At 36.5% G+C, this 22,830-nt stretch overlaps 1 protein-coding gene across 5 annotated transcripts in view; it reads right to left on the bottom strand.

Moving 5' to 3' along the window:
- Positions 1-20,817, bottom strand: part of ube2f (ubiquitin-conjugating enzyme E2F (putative)) — a 46,355-nt gene extending 25,538 nt beyond the window's left edge. For 2 of the 5 annotated variants that reach the window (XM_024286630.2, XM_024286632.2), the window contains exons 1-7: positions 20,562-20,816; positions 18,760-18,938; positions 18,611-18,640; positions 15,650-15,715; positions 6,937-7,004; positions 5,371-5,441; positions 5,138-5,195 (exon numbers count right to left, since the gene is read on the bottom strand). In XM_024286630.2, the coding sequence (XP_024142398.1) occupies positions 5,138-5,195; positions 5,371-5,441; positions 6,937-7,004; positions 15,650-15,715; positions 18,611-18,640; positions 18,760-18,874 (408 nt within the window). In that variant the 5' untranslated portion in view covers positions 18,875-18,938; positions 20,562-20,816. Of the gene's footprint in view, positions 1-5,137; positions 5,196-5,370; positions 5,442-6,936; positions 7,005-15,649; positions 15,716-18,610; positions 18,641-18,759; positions 18,942-20,561 lie in introns of all 5 variants that reach the window. The other 3 variants (XM_036209608.1, XM_024286629.2, XM_024286633.2) reach the window with 3 other exon arrangements.
- Between the last annotated feature and the right edge of the window lie 2,013 nt (positions 20,818-22,830).

Here is a 22,830-nt window from a genome sequence, read left to right as displayed (position 1 = left end):
AAAACTGGTAGAATCCACAGGAAAGAGTAAACTACCACAAAACCATTGAAACCTCAATGTTCCCTCAGAATAAATAACTGTTCAGATGTTGCATTGAATCTAAATTTGAGCTGACAACTTCATAAATGGCACCACAATGTACACAATAAACTTTGCTTTTCCAGAAGTTTCATGTTTCTCCTGACTACAGCAGACTTTAAATTCTGTTACAGCCGCCTGAGCCAACAGGCTTACTGAGAAGAACTGAAATGCAGGAGGGGATTATAGAATCCATGGAGGTAATCCGGTGTGAAGTGTGGATAAACAGCAAAAGCAAACTAAATGCAATGGCTGTCAGAGATGACAACTACAAAACAATCAATTATAACATTAAACATTTATATGTTTGCAATCAAACTGTACAAATTGAAGTAGAAAATGTGATTTCACAGTTGGGGAGGCTGAAAACAATCAGCCACATGCATCCGTACGGAGGTAGACTCATATGGGTGATGAGGGTTTTATGGGTTCGTAGAAACTAGAAGGCGTATCTCAGGGGGAGCAGAGGTGTGTCTTGCAGTTCATTCAAGGCTCATATGGCCAACTTAAGGGACGTCATGGAAACTGATTGCACAATTCTCTTGTGTTTGGCAAGTCTTTCATGAGGTATTTGTAGGCCAAGTTGCACACACTTAAGCCATATAGGTGATGCCGCCATTCGGTGTCCTTACAACACACTTTCATTTTCATTTAGTAAGATGCGAGTACTGGCTCATCCCTCACCCCTCTTTTGCTGCATTCACATGGACGTAATTCGTGCAACAAATTCGCGTCTGCTGCTTCACTTCTGACGCACGTCAAATTTACTGCTCGACACCTTGACGCCCCGGCCACGGAGCAACGACCAAAGTTTTTCTGGACTACATAGAAAACCTGGACGATGTTGAGCAAGTAGCTTGGGTCTATATGTTTTGGAGAGCTCTACAGAGGCGCCGGCAATCATGTCGCCATGTCTGGGTTCACCAGATCATTCAGAGTCACTCCCGGTGCCCTGTAATCCACTCCTGACAGCCGTTTTAAATGTTTCTTCCATCTGTCTGTGACCCAGTTTGCATTAATCTGAGAGGAGGAAAATAAAAATAAAACTGGAGGATTTTTTTTTTATTACTTTCTTGATTAAACTAAGACCCATGGAGCCAGAGTGATCACGCCCACTACGATAGAACTGTCTGCTGGGCAGCTAAACGCCTGCAGGCCAGTATGCTATCTTGCTACACTATCCCTAGCGGCTGGCTAGCGTAGCGGGCGTGATTGCGCCAGCTCAATGGGGTCTGTGACAGGGTGGTGACCTGTCCAGGGTGTATCCCGCCTTTGCCGAACAATAACAGGGACAGTCCCTGGCATGGATGCATGGAAGTTCAGGACAAAAATCCCTGCATTGAGCAGCCATATTGGACTTTTTTTCTACATTTAATCAAGTCACTGAAAACATCACATGCCCAAAGATAAGTTCTTGATTGGTCGATGCTCCCTACGGCGCACTCAACACCGAAGTCGAGGGACCACAGATTCCGTCTCTGCATTGACTGAACCACATCTGAAGTGAATGCAGCATTACTTATTCTTGCATATTGCCTGAGTTTTTGCTACAACCTATTGCCCGAAGATGCCTGCAGGGAAAAAAAGTGCATTAAAATGTTCATTATACGGCCTCCAAGAGCAGTCTACGACCTCGGTATTTCATGCAGCCCACCTGCGTACTGGTTTGTCCATTTCTTGCCCACAGACAGCCTGTTTCTATGGCCGTAAAATCAGTTCTGACTTTGAGGTTTTAGGTTTGGTTATCACTCAAGAATCTGTATTCAGCACAGAGAGCTTTAAAGATGACTGACGGATTAAAAACATGGAAAATCTGAGTTTATGGATGATTTTTCATTTATTTTTGTCCGCTGCCCTTTTATTTAACCAGGAAAACCTCATCAAGATTAAGAGTCTCCAAACCATTTGGCAGCAGCAGGTAAAAACTGTTTCTCAGCATCTTTAAATAGTACATTAGATCTCTAAAAACATCCAAAAGTAAAAATTTTAAAACATCTGCAGTAAGTTGACACTTTTGGGCTGCAGATTTTTAAAGGATAAAGATGAGTTTTAGCTTCGATGGAGAACACTCAACACAAAAAGGTTTTGGGATCTGAGCTTATGAAGTTTCTCAGGGGCGGGGCCTAACATGGCTTTTAGATAAAAAGGCTGCCAGTGAAGAGAGTCAAGCCAAGTACTCATAAAAAGCACAATGACAAGTGAGAGGTATGAATTCACGATAAACAATGGCTGGTGGGACTCAAGTATGTGTAACATAATGGAGCCATTTTTGGATGATGTCAAAAATATCTTTCCTCAGAATGTTTCTACACATTTAAAATACAAACTCACACATTTCAGAATCTATAAGAATTTTCTCTGAAAATATTTATTTTTTTATTTTCCATGTTCATTTAATCTACACTGTGTTCCAAATTATTGTGCAAATTGTATTTAAGTGTCAAAAAGATATTTCTTTGTTGTTCTTCAATTAAACTCATGGATGATATTGTGTCTCTGGGCTCTCTGGACCACTGAAATCAATCTCAGACACCTGTGTTCGTTAGTTTGCCAGGTGAGTTCAATTAAAGGAGAACCTACTAAAGAGGGACGTTTTCAAACAATATGGGAAAGAAAATAGATCTCTGCTGCTGAAATGTGTGAAATAGTTGAATGCCTTGAACAAAGCATGAAAACCTTGGGTATTTGACAAAACTTAAGCTTGATCTTTGTATTATTAAGAGATTTGTGGCTAATTCAGACACAGAATGAGGAAGTTTTCTACCAGACAAATACATCAAATTAAGAGAGCAGCTGCTAAAATTTCATTACAAAGCAGCAAGCACATATTTGAAGCTGCTGTTGTCTCTGGAGTCCCACCAACATCAACTACATAAACCTTCTATTCAATCTACCTATGAAAAGTATGTTATAATTTGCATAATAATTTGGAACATGCTGTAGAAACTTTAAAAACAACTTAGGACAAAGTCCCAGCAATTTTACAATAATTTTAAAGTTGTATTTGTGTATTTTATTCTAAAGACAAAAAATGAGTGGCAGCATATATTTAAACGTATTTCTAAGAGTCTCAGCTCGCTGTGTTGACTTTCAAGTCCATGGAAAATGGATGAGGCTGCTTTAATTATTCAGTCTTCCCAGTAAATGTTTCACAAATGAGTGCTTACACACGACATGCTCCCTACATTGTTCCTTCTTCCTTGTTTTGTGAATGGCGGCTCCGCACACCCAAACCCCACAAAGATCCTCGCTCGTACTTTGAGCTACGCTGCTTTTCCTGCAGGCTCTTCTTAAGACTCTAGAGAAGCGAGGAATAACATAATAGGATTTCCCTGTCTTAAATAAAAGATATATTAATAAATGAAGAACTGTGTGGAGGACGAGTTCTTTTTTTTTCCCCTGCTGGATTGAAAACAGTCTAGATGGTAAAAAGTTAAAAGGATGAGCAAGTTAATGATAGAAACAAAAAGATGTAAAAGTGAGAGAAAGTACATTAAATTATAGCTGCAATACATATTTTATATGTCCAAAAGCCAGAGAATGTTGCAGAAATGAGGTGGAGTACACAGTACACACACCTTTTTATTGTTCTGAGCGCAGATTCTCTAGTAATTCCACACAAGTCAAATGAGTAACAGAGTCGTACAAGTGTGGAAAAAATGTCAAATCTGTACGACACTCCTGCATTGCAGCTCGCAGCACGCCCGTAGAAAAATATTCGCCTTACAGCACAGGAGTCACTCAAGTCCTCTAATAAAGCTTGCAGTTGTGATTTCGGCTTAAGATTTAGTTAATTCTAATTCTTTTTTTATGATAAGGGTTCATCAGTAACGTTTATACAATAATGGACCATTGGGAGCTGCACACATTTAGATCCTCCCACAAAAACCATCTGTTTGGTTATTGATGGGATGACTGTTCCACCTCCAGAGCTACAGACACCCCTGACCAGGACTGTTTGGAAAAGAAGATTGCCTATTAGCCCATGAGTTTGCCTGGAAATTTGTTTCTGAACACAAACAATAATAAAAGCTTTTTGGTTATTTCATCTTCTAGAACAGATTTAGTATTTTGTGAGATCTAAATGGCTCTTTCAGTGTCTTCCAAGGGCAAATATTCTGGCAAAGAAAGAAAAATCCAAAGCACCCACACAAAACGTCTAGGAGACAAATCATGATTTTTGTGTTTTGTTGTTGAGGAAGTTGATAGTCTAAATGTCTCCAAAACACCACGAAATGATCTCAGTTTATTTTGGACGACACTCTGAACTCCTCATGGCAGGAAATGTTAGACTGTGATCATTCAAGTGACTCAGCAGCACAGCAGACTGCTCGCCTTCGCTGGCTGACTCTGACCAGTAGATGCTCTGTGTGGTTTTGATTGTGAGGAAATAAACAATCTTTTTAATCCACAAAAATAGCAACAACAGGCAGCAGTGGAAGCAGTTTTTTAATGCTTAAAACTTCAGACCTTTTATGTGGCTGTGACACATTAAAAAGTATTTTCTTATCTCCTCTTGTCCTACCTTAAATTATATTCCAGATTATTGTTATCTGATTTTTTAAAATTCTTGATCACTTTAAGGTTAAATGTTAGTGATGTGAAAATAATTTATGCAAAACCACTGATTTCAGCAAACAAGCCATGATGACAAAAAGCCAGTTTCAGGACCAAGATCTTGATTGAGAAATTTAGCAAATAAACATTAGCGTTTAGAATATTAATATCAATATATTTCAAATTTTTAAGGACGTAATAAGTCAAAAATGTTATATGTGCTTCTTAACAAGATTTATTTAAGCAAAATAATTCAAGAAGTTTTACCTGCCATTCACTTTGTGTAATTGTGATTTTCACTTTAAATAAATATATTAATTTAGCTAAAAAAAACAAAACTATATTTTGTCCTGTAGCAAAGATAGAAAATGGCTTAGACTGATCTAAAACACATAATCATGCACAATCGGAGATTTATGATAGAAACTTGACCTAAAATGACACAAAATTACCATTAAAAAGTAAGTTTTAAAGGCAAGTGCATTAATTTAAAAAAAAATACCTTTAATGTTCTGGTGGGGGCCCAGCCTGTGCCATCAATAGAATGCTCCCTCAATAAGCTGCAAAACACAAAACAAAACAAAACACTTTCTTTGTGAAAGCAGGACGGCACGCAGACATTTATAAGGTTTTCCAAGTTTCTAAACAGATAAAGAACTACATAAAACACATTAACAGACAAGGAAAAAGATGCAAAAGCACAAAAAGGTTTAAATGAAATGAGGACATTTTTACCTCAAACAGATCTCTCCATTCTCTGTGATATTTGGATGCCATATTCTGGTCAAGCATCTAACTTTAGGAGGCTGTAGAGAAACAAAGAAAATTCAGAATTAAAGGTGAGGTTTACAAGCAAAGAAACAAATATGAAATAATAGTTTTTAAAAACTCGTACAAGAATGAGAAAAACAAGTATCTACCAGTGGAAGCTCAACCATTAAACAACAGAGTAATCAGCTTTTAATCAGCTTTTTATTACTTTTTAAATTGAATCCTGATACTGGTTTGTTTGTTTTTTCAGTAAAATACTCTGAAATAAACTTTCACTATAAACAGGAACAAATGAACAGCAAAAAAAAATCCTATAAATCAAATAAATGTGTATTTTTAACATCAGGATAAATAAATATTTAAAAAACACTTCAATTTTCTGAAATAATCCGAAAACAGATTTCGGGGCTCAATGAAGGATAAACCGATCTTGGCTTCTTGATGTAGAAAGCAGTCAGGGTTGGTTTGTTTTCCCGGGCAGAGGACTGGAAAAACAGCAAAGAAGACTTACGACGCCCCCAGTGTGAGTAATGCATGAGAGGAAGTGGACAATTTATGTCAAGTTACAATCTGTGGAGTTCTACTGAATCACATAGTCCATTTTCTCTTTGTCCTGGGAAATAAAGCGTAAAAGAGTGTTTGCAGCTGGTTTCAGAGCTGGAGGTGGAGAGGAGAAGTGGACAAACCAGAGAGTCATCTCTGAGCAGCACAAACCAAGAAAAGAATGGAGCAGGTTTGAAGCAAAGTGTGACCACAACAAAGGCGGCAAAGAAAAGCTGGTATCGATCGCCTCGGTGCACCAGTGCTCCTTGTGCTTCACTTTACTACTTAACAATTTTCTGGGTTCAAAATCTGTGCTCAGCTGTTCATTCAGTTTGAAATCCCTGCAGGAAATACGACACACTAAAAAGCGCTGTTTTATGGTTATCGTGATACAGCCCTCATTTCAACATGATGGTCTTTTCCTCTAAAGTACTTCTACTGTAAAAGACCTTCCATGTTTAATGAACATCTCGCCACACAACAGCTAAAAAATAAAGATTTTTATGATGATTTTCTGTTAAGACAAATTTACAGTAACTAAAAAACATGATATTAGTTCAATTGGATTTTGTTTTCAAGAAGTTTAAAAGAATTTAGGATCCCAATTATTTTTATAATATTTATTTAACAGATTCTCATTCACTTATTATGTCTTTTTAAAGATCAAAAGATCGACTGATTATTTGTTTTAACTTTCACTGTTAAAGAAACAAACACTTTATAACAAATAAAAGACTAAGCAAAAAAATTGTCTAAAGAATAGTCAAAATGAATAGATTATTAATCAGTTATCAAGCGTAAACATAAATAGGTTTACTTATTCTAATGAAAGATTTGCAAAAGATAGATGAGAACTTTAAAAAAATAAAATAAAAATCACAAAAATACACCTTAAGAATGTTTTTATTGTGAGGTAGTCACATGATGTAGCAGCTGACCCAACAGGAAGTGTTGGACCAATCAACCCAGGACTGTTTGAGTACTCACCACCATGTTATAGGCTTCAGGGACATCTACTTCAAACTGAAACTTTCCACTTTGGTAGTAACCTTCATCTGAAACGAAAGCGGAGACGGACGATGAGCGACAACTTCCAGAAAACGAGAATCAAAAATAGATCTATCCATGATGTGATGAAGCTTTGCAGTCTTGTTAACTGGAATTTCAACATTCAAACTTCTGCTTTTATTTTGTGCCACATTTGAACAACATTTGATGAAAAAATTACATGTATTTACATTCAAGCATGAAAGTTTAATTAAATGCTAAAAATGGGTAATTTACTTCAAATAAGTAGTTTGACAAAAGATTGTTTGAACTACCGTAAAAAAATGAGAATAGGACAACCTTAATATAGATATAGGAGGTTTACAGGAAAAAGCGGGTCTGTTATAGAAATATTTGTTAATGTTGCTATAAAAGTGAAACTGCACAATAGGTATAAAAATTCAGAAGCACATAAGAGGTTTTGACAGGCGTATTAAACGGTCTGACTGTATGCTAACGTTGTTGTGTTGTCTAGGTGAACTAAATGAAGCTGAATCGAAACACTATTCCATTACAGAGACAATGGATGCTGTCCAAATTGGATGGATCTGGATTATATCAAGGCCAAAGTGAGTCCTGTGTGACTGTTGTCTTTCGCTCAAGCAAAAATATTTTTGTTAGCTGACTTTTACCTCCTCATTAGGTTTTATTCTACAGAAAGCCTGGTTTTCCAAAAGGCAGAAGATCGAACTGTAACTGAAAACATGCACGTTCCCTATAAACTGGTTGGGGAGATTCAGAGTCTAAGCTAGGAACTGAAGAGACTGTGACGGTCGTGTCTTGTGACTTTGGGACAAAAAGTCCTAGGGAGGATGGAGATCACCTGATCATCGAGGGTATCCTGAGCAACCAAAACAGATTCCGGATCTAGAACTTTGCTATATTTGTCACCCTTGTAACCCGGACTAGTGACCACACCAATCAGTGAAATATTCACCACCTGGCCTGGCCTTTATTGTAACAGAGTCAAATCCTCTTATCCAGGTCACCAGATCACTTCCTGCTCTCCTTCCTACCACAGCTCCGTTGTGGGTAGGACGTGTGCTGGCTGGCGTCTGTAAGAAACTATGCGATTTTGCCACAACAACCCAACAAAGACACTAGGAAACAAGTACATTCCAACCTGCTCTCCGGTCAGGTTTTTTGTTCTGGGATTGAGGTCAGCTGTTTCACTTGATGATGAGCTACCAATCAATCAACCTTCAGGACGGACACCTGAACTGAGAACTGGAAAAGAACCTTAAGGAAGGACTAAAGAGATCCAGGCAATCAAACCTCAGACTCAGTTCTTTATGTTTAGAGTCGTTTTGTCTTGTTTCAACACAGGTGCTTGGTAATTTTTCCTCTTTTGTGGCGTTTTCATTCACATACTCTAGGTTCCTCGAGACGAACACACCTTCTGTAGTCAGTGTGCCTAGTCCCAGACAAGCGCTACAACCTTATTTTAATCTTCTAAAATGATCTTTAGCAGTTCATCAAGCTCTTCAGTAAATTAGGAACAGAATAAAGGCCTTAAATTAGTTCGTTAGTTTAAAGGCCTTAAATAGAATCCATTATTAAAAATATAATTGGGTCCCTCCAGCTGAGAAGATTCAGATGTTTTTAATCAAAGAACACGCCTTTTTTTTTTTCAAGGATTTAAAGCTTTTCTTTTTACTTCAATAAGCTTGAATTTTCAAAAACCAGACAGGTAAAGATAACCAAAAGTAATAACAGGTAAATTTTTAAAAAGCTGGAAGTATTGAGACTTTAATGATTGAAATAGCTGAAAACGTTCCTAGAAATTTTGAGTCTAAAAACTCAAAGAACTACAAAAAGATGTAATTTCTTGTAACCTCGAATAGTTGATAGTTAAAAAAACATATCTTCAGTGTTCAATGCTACACTTTTTGATTAGTTACCTGATACTTAAATATCAGCTGTGACTTTTGAGTCTTGTGATTCTAAAGAGTTACAGCATGGTTTGGAGGGCATAAACACATGAAATGTCTCGATCACAACCAAGAATTTCTGACAGAACTGAAAAACCGGCGGGTCTATAAAATAGTAAAATAGTATTATTGGACATGTAGGGATTTTAATGAGTGTCAGCACATCTAATAGGCTTTGCTGACATAGTACAGAACCCAGCTTTGCACCTTTTTAAAAAAACCTTACTCTGCATAAGTCACAGATCAGAATCTTTTACCAAAGGGAGGCTGGCTTGCTTCTTTGGTTTTTTACATTATAGTTACATAAAATAGCTGGAAGAAAAAGCCCCTATATAGCATCAATACTAAACTTTCTTCATGCATCAATGCTCAACTTAATTTCAGATACAAACATTACAAAGAGTCAATATTAAAGCACCACCCCAGCCTTTTACATTTAACAGATACTAAAGAACAATCAAATCGTTCTGCAAGAATGGAGTGTTGAGAAGGAGCAAACGCATCAAAACCAAAGGGTGGAAAGCCCACGACGAAGGAGAAAACCGGACAAGAAAAAGGCAGATGACAGTAAACGCTTACTATTTTCCAACTGCAGTCAGAGGTCATAAAAAATTCAAGACACGGTCGATCCTCACTGTCACAAAACACTCAGCTTTCACACAGACAGAGTCGGACCAAATCTGAAATCTTCTGACTAAATACCTTAACTCAATATGGCAAAAACAAAATTTTCCCAAAGAACTCTTTCACCTAAGCTTCTGTTAAGCTTCTGTTCTTGGTCAAAAAAATAAGCATGAGTAAAATGGGTTTTAGAGTGTAGAGCCATAACAGTCTGACCAGGTTAAATAGGATTTAAAAATAAGGATAAATAAATGCATTTTACTGCAAATGACAAATCATCACTGTAACATAGAAAAACCCTGATAATCTGCACCCTCACAACCGTTTTAAATCACAGGGTAATGACTAGCTAACTGCAGCACAGTAAAGTCAAGTTGGGAATTGCTCCGATAAATTTCTGCACTTATGATTTCCCTCTATGGAGGGCAGTTAACGAGAACGAGTTTTATGAGCAGAATTCACTCCTTCCACAAGAGCTCATAAAACACAGAACAGAATCTGTTTGACCAAAAAAAAAGATGCAAATACGACACGAGACAAATGGGCAACAGGGTGGGTCTTGATTGAAAAGGACTCATTGACCCGGTATCTAATTAAATTGGTCCCTTTTAAGATAAAAGTAAAGTGTGAAATGTGGCAAAAAAAATTTAAAGGCTTTATCCACAAAAAAACACAAGCTTTAGCAATTGTTAAATAGCATTTTCAATAATTAAATTGGTGTAGTTAACTGATCATGTTTTCTCTGCAAAATCCAAGATTCTCGCTGAAAGCCCTCCAAGTTACAGCCTTTGCAATAACACTAAACTTCATCACAGCTGTTTCGCCATTTTTTCCTCAGAGTTTAAGCAGTTAAGTGAATAGATGCTCTTTAACATTTGAACCGTTGATTAAAGCGGTTAGACACTCCGAATGAACAGTTAATGAGGCGCCACCCAGGAGCAACCACACAGCAGCAGAGGAAAGAGAAGAGATGATACTCTGTCCTAGAAAGGACTCTAAGATCAGGCAGCAGCAAACATCCCGGAGGGACCGACAGAATAAGGTATTTACAGTTTTATGAAGATAAAAATTACCTAAAATAATGGAATTAAGAGAAACCTCTTTGCTAAAAAAGCAAGCAAACCTTGAAAACTAATAATAGAAGCTTGAATCAGTTATGAATTTTAAATGTTCTAAACTAAAAGTAATTTTTTTCCCGCAGCCTGGAAATAGTAGTAATGCTTCAATAATCTGCTGGATATTTGAAAGGTGTGAGTTTTTTGTAACACAAAGGAGTTCAGTTTGACATGTGAACATTAAAGTACTTCAGTTTAGCAGCAGCAAAATTGCTCCGCCTTTGCTTTTTCACATTTGGCACTTTAGCTGGAGCAGCAGCTGCTTTGTGGTCAAAGAATGTTGTGCTTGAAAACTTGAGTAATTCTGACAGTTTGTCCAAACAAACCTTACTCACTGGTTTCCCTTTTGCACAGATCTAACGTAAGCATTTAAAATGAACATGCGGACTGAGGATGTGGGAACCAAAGAGGGTGTTTTTATTGTTATCTAACACTTAGATTCAAAAAGTGTAAAGCCTTAACCACAACGGTCCTCACAGCTAGGTACAGGCAAAAAAAATGAGGAAACCTTTACGGGCCTGTAGAGGGAAAGTGTTTACACACCATCTTGTTCTATGGCAATTTGCAGGCAACCGGTTGTATACAACACACAAGGGTAAATTACGGTGAACCAGCTCACGGTGCAAATTTTTTTCATTTTGATTTTTTTTTAACAACCCCAAATCCTGAAAACTTCACAAGGAGCCACTAAGTGCCATTTACTACAAATGTGTACTCCTTGCGTGCAGCCTGATCGTTAGAAATTAGTCAATGAAACTATCAGATCATCATTTGTATGGCCTGATTGACATTTATGTATCGGGTCAGTACTCGTATCTTACTAACAACTAGAGTGTAGCATACGGGCACCCTATAACAGCATCATCCCTACATCATAGGTCCATGAAACTTTTGTAAATCCTGCGGACACTTCACAATACACCTACCACACACATTGAGCACATTGACAATGGTACACCCCATTTTCATGTCCCTTGAAGTGGCCATAGGAGCTTCAAGGGAACTCAAAGGCACACCTGAGTTAAGATGCAGCCACACTGTCTATGACCCTCTCAAGGGCCCGGACAACCCAAAAACCTGCATGACTCAACCCCAACTATGGGTGCTTGTGACTAGGGGTCTATTAAGACTGGTAAAATAATTTGTTCCAGTCCGAGTCCACTTAATTTGTTTTGGATCCATTCCTGAACCTTGCATTTGGTCTGTATTCAGACTGGAGTCTACCAGAGATTTCTCAAAGTGAACCAAAGTTAGTCCGATTGGAAATGAACAGAGACCACCTCGATAGATGAGTCTGAGAGCGGCTCCTGGGTCTGGGACCAGGAACCGCTCTCAGACCCAACTATCAGACACTTTACGTGCGACACTCTAAGACTTAAGCCAAAATTTCGGAGATTTCCACTCCTGTAAAGAAGAACTTTGCTTTCCTGAGGATTTTCAACTTATTTTGAAGTACTAGATCTACGCTACTACAACCCATTTCTGGTTGATGTATAGAAACAGCTATAAATTAAAGCAGAGTGTGATAAAACTCTAGAACTAAGCGGTGACAGAATGGGGAAAAAGAAGAGACAATTTTCTCTAGAAATTACAAGTGTTACAGACTTTGGACTAAATTGAATCTGGGGTCCGCACAAATGTCGCACAATAGATATGATACCTATAGTAATGTAAAAACCTCAAAGCAAATTCTATTTTTTACTCAAAGTCTTCAATAAACTCTAGAATGAGGAAAGATCATGACTCCTTAAATATGCTTTATCCTCCAACATAAAGATTTTGCTGGATTCCTTTAATAGACTATTTACAAATAAAATGTTATTGATGGAAACTGACAAAAGTAGTGGAAATAAGATGGAATGGAGGCGTTTGATGGCAGTGTGTGCTGGGTGAGAACATATGATTGAAAAGACAGCAACTCTCTCCAGAACTCGATCTCCAATCAATTATGCTGAGAAGAACATGACACCGATCCTTTTTTCCAAATAGCTGATCTTTGCTTTTCTCCGTAGACACTGCTAACAAAGTCCAATGTGAAAGCCAATCTGGAGTCACACTCTTTGTTTGGGTGGCAGAAAGAGTAATGAATACCAATGAGGCTGGCGCTCTCACAGAGTAAATTAATTCCTTACCTCTTGAATCAAACATGGACTTCAGTATGATACTTTACTCATTTAACAGGAACACAGTTTTAAAAAGATAACTGATGAAAAAAGAAGAAATCCATACATTTTTATGAAAATATGCAGCAAATGCTTACGGCCTGTTTAAAACAGTCGATAGTTTCTGCCTGTAGGTGAATAAAAGTTTACTTCATTTGGTGAAGTGGGTGGACAAACATTTACATTTATACATATAAGCCCACACATATGATCATTTTTTATACACTGTGATGATTTCAGGTTGTTAGAATTTCTGGAAACAGGTGAGAAAGTGAAACAAGTACCGTCAATCCTTGGGAATTCCTAATGTCCGACTGTGGGATTATGAATTCCAGATTTCAGAAGCAATGTCTTTACAGTGTTTCTAGTTACTGATTCTACTCCAGAAACACTGTTTGTTTTTTAGTTCCTTTACATTAAGGTAAATAATGTTTATTCTAAACAACATAACAGTGAAAGACATTTCTAGCTCCTTTAACAGCATAAATGAAAACTCTTAAATGATCACCAGCGATTTATAGTTAAGGCTTGTATCCATAAATTATCTATAAATTTCACATTTTTGGACATTTCATTTTAGTGCAACTTCAATTTTTTTAGGTAATTGTGTTTTTCTGAGTGATACTTTTTTCGATTTTATTTTCATGTTAATATTGGCCTCAACTAAACTGGGTGTAGTGTGGTCTCTGTGTGGGAGAAAATAATAAGCATAGTACTTTTTTTTTTTTTTTAACAAGCAGCAGACGTGTTCTTTTCTCAGCAAAGACACGTCGACTGGATAAGAAGAGAACAAAGCTGAGTCCTCATAAAGCTGCGGTTGCTTTTGTTTTTTTGCAGAAACGCTGCAAAGACTCGCATTAGAACTACGCCGCTTTTCAGCTTGCAACCTGAACTCAAAGCCCAACAACGTGACATTCTATTGATGCTTTCTTTACCTGCTGGCTCAGGCAAATTGTATCATGAATCACTGTTGTCACCAAACGCTTCACACAACGGGAGCACAAAATCGATTCAAATCTCAGCCGCATTCATGAAAACACAGAGCAGCAGCAGAATAATTCAAATCCTCCTTTAACTTAGATAAGTAATAAATTACAGCTGTGGAAATCTGTTTAAAGCAACTTGTTTAAGGAAACAAATTGTGTGAAGTCTCCTTTGATAAACCAAATAACCATTTTATGAAATTAAAATATTATACAGGATATAATAACCGATAGAACTGAGGTATAATTGATATATGATTAAAAGATGAAAAAACTTTTGCTGCCTTGAATATATTTACACCAGATAAGTGTTAGAAAGGTGGGAAGATAAAAACTTCCAATTTCTGTTTCATCTTTTGGATCTGCATGAATATTCAGTGATGATAATGAACCATTTATAGCCAGGCTTCTTTAGATTTGCATTTCTGACCAGCTGCAAGAAGGGAAGACTAAGATGGTTTCAAATCTGTGAAGGTAAAAAGATCATCCTAAGGATATCGTGGAACCAGATCTTAAAGGGGTCATACCATGATTTTCTTAAGCCTTTCAGAGTAAACTATATCCATACATTACCTTTGGAACACAAAAAAACAAATTATTTATGAAATATGAGTCATTTTTGTAGACCGTTTAAGACAGTGAGGTCGTAGAGCTTCTTAAATGTCTTACAAGAACTGTACACATTAATAAGGCTTACTAATCTGTTAACAAGTTTTGTTAATGATTCTTATTGAGCTTGTTAACACTTATTTGTTCCACGTATACGATGGTAATAAATGTAACAATAAGCATCATATTAACACATTAATAATGCTTGTAAATGTGTTAACTTAGGAATTTAATAAGCCTTATTAGGCTTATTACACCAATAAATGTCTTACTAACACCTTATAAGAATGTTAATAATGCTTATTAATGTGTTAACAAAGCTTGTTAAGGAATCTTATTATAAAGTGTTACCTAAATAATTCTTTCAAGTGACAATTTAATCGAGCGACTGTACAAATATATTATTCAGAAGTAAGAATCGTGGTTCGATCTGTGTTGAGCTGAATTGATTCAGCTTAAATTTCAACCATAAAGTTGTAACGTTTAATGCAACATTAAAACAATTACATTTTAAAGTCATCGTGATTCTATACAAAAACAAAAACACTTGGATGTTTTTATGCATGAACTGCTATGACCTGCAGTCACTGTGGGAGGAGTTTCTTGAGCTGTTTTTTTTTTTTTATAAGGTTCCTAAATCATTACCAGCCACAGCTAATCAGATGAACTCAAGAAACGGCTCATGCTTTGATATCACGCATCAGCACCCGTAACATCCTTCCCACCATGCATCTGTGTTTTTATTCTCCGTGTTTTAAAAGCGTGTGACAATTTCTCGCACCAGAACATAAAGAAACAAAAAGCTGGGCTTTGAAACGGTCTGCATGTTGTGGCGGCGCATCGCTGCACAAGCCGCACACACACACACAGCTAATGAGAGCGTGACTCTGAAAGCTGCTGCATGACAGGTAAGGAAAAGGAAGCACGAGCCAAGGGAGCCTCCGGAGATTTGTGTAACTCCACACCGCTGTGTCTGTGTCGTACAACGCTCGACAGGTAGCCCACTTAGGCTGGAACACTGCTGAGCAAGCAGCGTGCACCTTGGAACTAATAAAAGTGCTGTCATAATGTAGAAACACGAAAAGAGATCTCAGAGATTTGAGCAAATCCATGTTGGCATTTTCATTTATTACCCAATTCTCAAAGTTTTACATTCTAGTATGAATGTTTGAAGCAGTATAACAACAAAAAAGGACCAGTTTAACCTTTAAGCTTTGATGCTTCCGTCTTACCGGGAGACACGGACAGCTGGAAGTGATGCAGCTTGTTCTCATCTGGAAAACTGGCTTTGCATGTACCTGCACATGGAGAAAGAGGGACGCCCATCAGTTTAAACAGACCTGTGAGACTTTCTAACTATATCCTCTATAAACAGAGCAGGATAATGTCACCACCATGGGGGGGGGGGTTGTGTTTGTAGCCCACAGGTGTCCCTGTGGCACCATATTCCCCCCTGCTGCTCAAAGACAGGTACTGCGCAAGCAAAATCTATAGTGGTAAATAAAGTCGAAGGGTTTGGAGATTTACTATAGGAGGCAATGTAAAAATGTTTTGGTACACTCTGTTTTCATTTTATTTCAAGCTATTTTCAGAAATAAAAATAAAAAAAATAAAAAATAAAATACATAGATACAGTGTTCTCTCATTTATCGCAGGAGTTATGTTTGAAGAATGATCAGTGATAGGCGGAATCTGCAAAGCGGGATGTTTAAAGGCTGTGCACAGAAATTAAGATTTTTCTTTTGCTTAAACTCTCAATGTTCAAACCTCCATAGAATAAGTGCAGTCAAAAGACATAAAAAAAAGATCTGACTTGTGGTTAAAGATTTACAGAACTTTAGAAAGCTGAACGCATTCTGTGCATGAAAAAATGACAAGGTTTACAGCCAATCAGGATGCAGTTCATTGAGTTAAAATAAAATAAATACTAGCATGAAATATTGCTCTGAAAAAAGAAAAGCTGCAAGGCCACAAAAAGGTGAACCGTAATACAGCAACTCCTGGCATAAAAGAAAATTATAGTATTTATGTGTACTACAAGTATACTTAGAATATGCTAAAACTGAAGCAGTACATGTGAAGTTTACTTTTTATTTACTATCTATATATTGTAAACTAAAAGTGTTCCAATTAAGTCTGAAGTATACAGTTAGACTTTTCCGCTTTTTATAAAGTTTGATTGATTGATTGATTGTATACTTCCAACACTACATGCACATGGGCTATAGTATATACCTATATTTAATAAATTAAACTTCAAGTGTACTACTTTGTCTGAAAAAAACTATATCAAATCTATTTAATTCATAATTATAAAATATCCTATTGATATTATGATTCCTCCTAACAATAAACAGACATAAATGCACTTAAACATGCAGTACAGACATTAAAACCATTAAGTATTATGATGATTTGAGATAACTTAATAAGACTCCCAAACAAAACAGATAAACTGCAAAACTTTTGAAGAAAACTATCAGTGCATGAAGGCATCTGTTTGTTTAGGCCTTAAATGTTAAAACTTTCAAAATATATATCGGTATTTGTATATGTGTCACATAACCTGGTTGTTCCAGCCAGTTACTTGCCCTTAAATCAAACAAAAACCACATCATAAACCCAGAGTTTGCAGAAGATCTTCCTGCTTCTTTTTAACAACAATCGCTACAGTGTGGAAAACGGCGTTATATAACAATAACACTGAATAACTATTTTCATTAACCAGCCAAAGAGTTGTTAAAATATATAAACAATAGTGTTTGCGGTTTGTCATAGGGATGCAACGAAACACCTTTACCCATAATTCAGTATGAACATACGGTTCAGTTATGAACCAAAAACAGCAGCATCCCTAATTTGTGGGGTTAAAAATGACTAAGTTCACTTTTTCTTCTCCTTAAATGACTCTTTTGTTTTTTGTAGATGTTTCCTGACTTATGATTTAATGAGAACAGGTCACATAAGAGTTTCAAATAAAATAAATGTAAACACATATACTGAACTTATTCTTGCTTGATAATTCAAAATATTCATATTGGTTTAAACTATAATGTTTGAGTTGGAGAATTCCATTTTAAACTTTAAACTTCAAAAGATTCAGTTGTACAGACACAACATGCATGTTAGTTAGGTTGGAAAACCAATATTTTTTTCTATATATGATCTTCTCTTCCTGCAACCCAATTATTGATTGTTCATTGTGTAGAAAGGATCCCCCGAACCAACAAGCTTTGTGACTTTCCTGTGAACACTGCGTGCTGGGCTGCCTCCTCGTCTTTCACGGTTCTGAGCAGCAAAGAGGGGAAACTCATCGGAGCGCACACAAAAACAATCACGCTGAGCTCAGCCAAAGCGACCACAATGAACTCCGCCATGGAGCGTTTTAATATTCACAAACTAAACAAACAGAAATGTGATACACTGTGGAGAAAAGTCTAAAAGGGAAACCACAGAAAGATAGCTTCCATTTAAAAGACGACAAATAAATGGCTTTTACAAATGTATCCTTCTTTGTAGTTTTTTTGGTCAAAAACACAAATCAGTTTAATAAGCTAAAAGTTTTTATTGTATTTATAAAGACTTACCAGTAATTTAGCACTACGGATGGTGCAACATTAAGCACTGGAGCTTTAGACATTTCAAAGTGGTGATAAAAAAGTTTAATCCCACACAAATTGTGTTATCAGAGGCTGCCTAGCTCCAGCATTTCAAAACCAAAGTGCAGTTTTTGTATTAAAATGTTGAAATAACTTGATGGAGAAATCCTAAACTTTTAAACTGATCAATTTTTTTTAGGTTTATTATTTTCCGTTTAGTCTTTGTGAAATCTTTAGAAGATTCTTCTTTTAACAGATATATTTTTCACTTTTTCCTTCTGTTTTTGACTTATTTAAGTTATTTAATAATTCAGAGGAAAGTTGAGCAGCCGACCAATCAAGATAATAAACTCCAATTTAAAAAAAAACTTTCATAAATTGATAAATGCCTCCATCTTCTTCCTCCATTGTGTCTTTTTTTTTTTTACAATTTCCACCTCAATTTTTTTACCTCGGGTCTTCAAATGTATGTCTGAGTCATGGGTTTTCACAGTAGAAAACCACACCAGGGTTCACTTGCAAGCAAACTGCAGCCAATTGTAAAATGATATGAAGCTTTGATGATTCTATGAGCAAACAAAAGACATTACTTACTGGGGAGATTGGCTTCAAGGTCTGCAACTTCTGTTAAAAAAACACAGTACGGAAAATAATCATAGAATGATCATTAGTGAAGTCACATACTTCTTCCTTTTAATAAACAAATAGAAATATATCAGATCAACCAAACGCAAGATTTGTACCTTTGGTAAGGAGGCGGTCCCTGATAGAGACTCTGTGGGTGGAGTCTGAGGTTGCAGACGAACGCCCCGCCTTTCCTCCATCATCTTTCTTCAACTTCCTGGCCAGTGTGAGCATGGCGGCGCTGTGATGAGCCTCTCTTCCTCCGACTCAGCTCTTTACCAAACTGCCCCTTATATATCTGCTGGTCACAGATGAAAAACACACAAATATGATAATGTTTTAACTAGACAGTTAATTTGTCTTCAGTTTATGTGTTCAATTTGTTAACAGTAAGAGTGGGAGCCTCTTTTTTTATTTAATTACTTATTTTTTAAATTAAAAAATATTGCTGTTTTCGAACTCTGTAGACATTTTTAAAGGATGTTCTCTTTTTTTACTAAAAACAAAATGTTTTTTTTGAAATATTGTAATTTTCTTCATTAGCGGCTTCATTTAGTTATTTTTTTACGAGTCTTTTTCTCTCCTTTTTTCATTTGTCTCTGAATATTATAACAATTTTAAAGTTATGCAAAGTAAAATCTAACATGGAAATTGTTGCCAATACACAAAGTGACAAAAAATTCAAGTGTTTTTAAAAGAATATCATCCCAAACATGAGGTTAGCAGAAGAAATGATAAATGTTATGTAAATGAACAGAATTTGTTCTTTTTTCTCCACCAAGTTCCTTGTAATGTTGCTTAAGAGCATTTAAATTAAGAGTGAGATGAAGGGACAGACAGAAGATTTGACTGATCATTGTCATATAAAAGTAATACAAACTCTTAGTGAATAAGAAGCAAATTAAATACAAAAAATAAAAAATGTTTTAATTTGTCACAGTTTAATAAAGAGTTTGTATGATATTTAATACTGTTATACTACAATAATAACTTGAAATTAAGAAAATTGTGTTTTTCAAAATATTTTAAAATGAGCAAAAATCTAGTGTTTTTCCTTTATTTATGTATTTATTATTTGTGTGAAAACTTTGTTGTTCCCTGAAATATTGTAAACTAGAGGCTGTTCTTTTCTTTTTTACATTTATTCGGTTCAAACTTTTATTTATGCTGTTTTAACTGCTGTTACAGCCACTGTAATGTCTGTCAGTGTGTCCCTCCCCAACCAAAAAATGCTTTTACTTTAATAAAATAATTATGTGAAAGCAATCTGGGTCAAAGTGTCAGTCGGGGAGAGCCCTTTCTACTCGGCACTGGGCCACAGAATGCTATATTTCCCATAATTCTGTGCACGTTGCTGTCATACTTTCCCATATTCACGGGAGGGGGGGGTTCACAGATTGAAGGCATCAGCTGTCAGTGAGGATCAGAAAGTGTGTCACTGAGACCGACTCAACACCCACCCGCCTCAGCTGTCAGTTTCTGCACCCCACTAACAAATACAGTCCAAACTTGTACTACAGTACGAAATATCCAATTAAAAATCATCAAATTATTGCTAAATACAATGACAACAATTATTTTAGCTTAAACTCGTGACTTAAATGACATGTCAAAAAGTTGTTACTCTCTGACTAATGTTTGTCTTTAAGTAAAATAAAAAAAGACATATTTATTTTTAATCAAATAAGGCAAAACTCGAAAACTTATAAACTCAGTGCCTTGTAGAAGTGTTAAAATGCTGTATTTACTTTACTAAAAACAGTTTTTTGATCACAAACGAGCCTCAAACGTGTTTCGTTTCTCAGACTCTTCAAACAAGCAAGAATGAACGAGGGAATGTGTATTTTTTGTGTTAAACTATAAAGTAGGAAGACAAAGTTAAGCTTGAAGCTAACCGCTGTTAGCTACTGTTGTTTGTTACCTGAAGTCTGAGAGCTAGCGATCCGTGTTACACCATAATCTGCCGCCCTCCACTGCGCAGGCGCTCTCGGCACCACCCCCGGACAGTTACAGGCACGTCGGACCCCAAATCACCTTCAAAATAAATATTTGGAGTCCAGAAGGAAAAATAAACTGATCGAAAGATCAGCTGTCAGAACTTCGCTCCTGTGTCATGGGTACCGGAAGTGAAGCACAAGCCGGTTTCGCTCTTGATGTCCGTGCGGAAACGATGAGCGATAAAAGGTTCCGCAGAGGACAACATTTATTTATCTCTTTAAGAAGTTTTTAATTGGCCAAAAAGAAAGAAAAAGTACATTTTTTTAAAGAAATCTGGTAGTTCGATTTTTTTAATACATACATTAGATCAATAAAACTAATGTTTTGAATTTTGTTATATATATATATATATATATATATATATATATATATATATTTTTTTTTTTCAGGTTGAAATGTTTATTTTGCACAAAAAAAAAGTTAACCGCTGTAAAAATGTTATATGTATTTGATCACAAAATATTGTTGCTTAAAATGTTATTGAACAATTCATACAGGTGAATACAACTGTCAGGAGTCAGCGCTCTGCCTCCCCTTCTGTCCACCAGCAGGAGCAGTCTACAGAATACTGACTGCACTACATCTCCCAGCAGCCCCAGCGCACAGTTCTTGGATGCTGCTCAGCTGACTCTCATCTGTTAATCAACGACATGACACTTAAGCACTGCACAGAGCTTTGCTCGGTGAAGAGGTATTGTTTGTGCCATCATATGTGCATTACTGGGTATTTCTACCTGGAGCTGCTCTTCTGTTTCTGTGCGTGCCCTGGCCCTCCAGATCCAGAAAACTCTAGTCTTTGAAGCTTGTGATTGTTCCCTACCTGTCTGAGCCTGATTGAGCTTTGTAGACTTTTAGCTGTGCTTAGTTCCTGCCTGATCTAATAAACCTGCCGCACATGGAACCAGCAGTCTCCCCATTTGTGACAACTAATTCCAATGTTTTTCTCTGTAAATGTTTGTGGATAAATCAGAACCAAACAGACTGCCAATATGGTAATGAGTACATCAAGTCATGTAGACATGATCCAATGTTAACCAAGTGATATAATTTACAGAAGAAGTTCGCAGTTTGGTGCTGTCACTATAGCAAAGACCTAATTAAATGTTTTATTTTCCATATCTCTCATCTCTTGATCCATCGTAAAAGCGTTCCTGGGGGTCTTTTAATTACGTATGGGACGTTTTAGCCAAGATCAAAAAACCTAAGTCGTTTTTTACGGACAGTTTCTGTCCTCAGCTGGAACCAGAAGTACCCTGTGTTACCAGAAAAAAAAAAAACTTAATTGTAACTGGCAGTCCTAAATTTCAAGGTTTTTCCAATTTTAATCTTTAATTATAAATTAGGGTTAGAGTAAATTGAATAATTTCCATTTGTGGAACATAATGTTAAGTTATGAGTTAATAAAGTGGAATAACTGTATTACTCTATTTAAGAAAAAAAATACTTATTTGAGACACAAACATGAATCATAAAAGTGTTAACATGATGAGGTTCTGTATTTTTACGTTTAAAAACTTGAACAGCAGAGACAGCAGATCTGGGTTCAAACTGAGAATCGTCTGAATCACCTTCTGCAGTAAAAATCCCAGAATTCCCTGCAGCTCTTGGACACAACTGTGATTCACTCAGCCAGTTGTTATTGGAGCCTGGAGGGTGAAGGGGGGTCGGATTTGTCACAACAAACAAAGATGTGCTCACTGACCTGTTTGGTCCAATGAGAATCTCCTCTTTTTTTCTCTTTTCTTAATCTGGTAGCCGGCCATTACTTTGTATTTGGTCTGCATCGGATCGGACAGGTGCTGGCCATCAGGCTCAGTCTGATGATCATCCTCAGTAGCATTTCCCCCCATAATTTTGTGGTTGCGTTCATGTTGTGTTCACTCATTGCTTTTCTTTGTGCTTCACACACTTCGTCTCGTCTAGGGATTTCATAAGACATAACGTGTCCTTTTTTATTTTTAAGGGTGAGTTGAAGTACAAGTACTTAAAAATTCAAAATAGTTGAGAGAGTAACAGGGCCAACATCAAAGAAAAAAAATAATAAATGAGAGTAAAGTTGTGAAATTGTGACAAAAAAGTCAACATTTAACAAAAATAAAGTCGAAAAAATTTTGGGAAATCTATTTTTAAGGAAATCAACATTTTATTAGAATACAATTGTAAATGTATGATTTAAAAAGTTATGATTTTAC

Source organism: Oryzias melastigma, linkage group LG21 (genome assembly GCF_002922805.2).
Source record: "Oryzias melastigma strain HK-1 linkage group LG21, ASM292280v2, whole genome shotgun sequence".
Classification (NCBI taxonomy): domain Eukaryota; kingdom Metazoa; phylum Chordata; class Actinopteri; order Beloniformes; family Adrianichthyidae; genus Oryzias; species Oryzias melastigma.
This window is presented reverse-complemented; position numbering and strand designations above follow the sequence as displayed.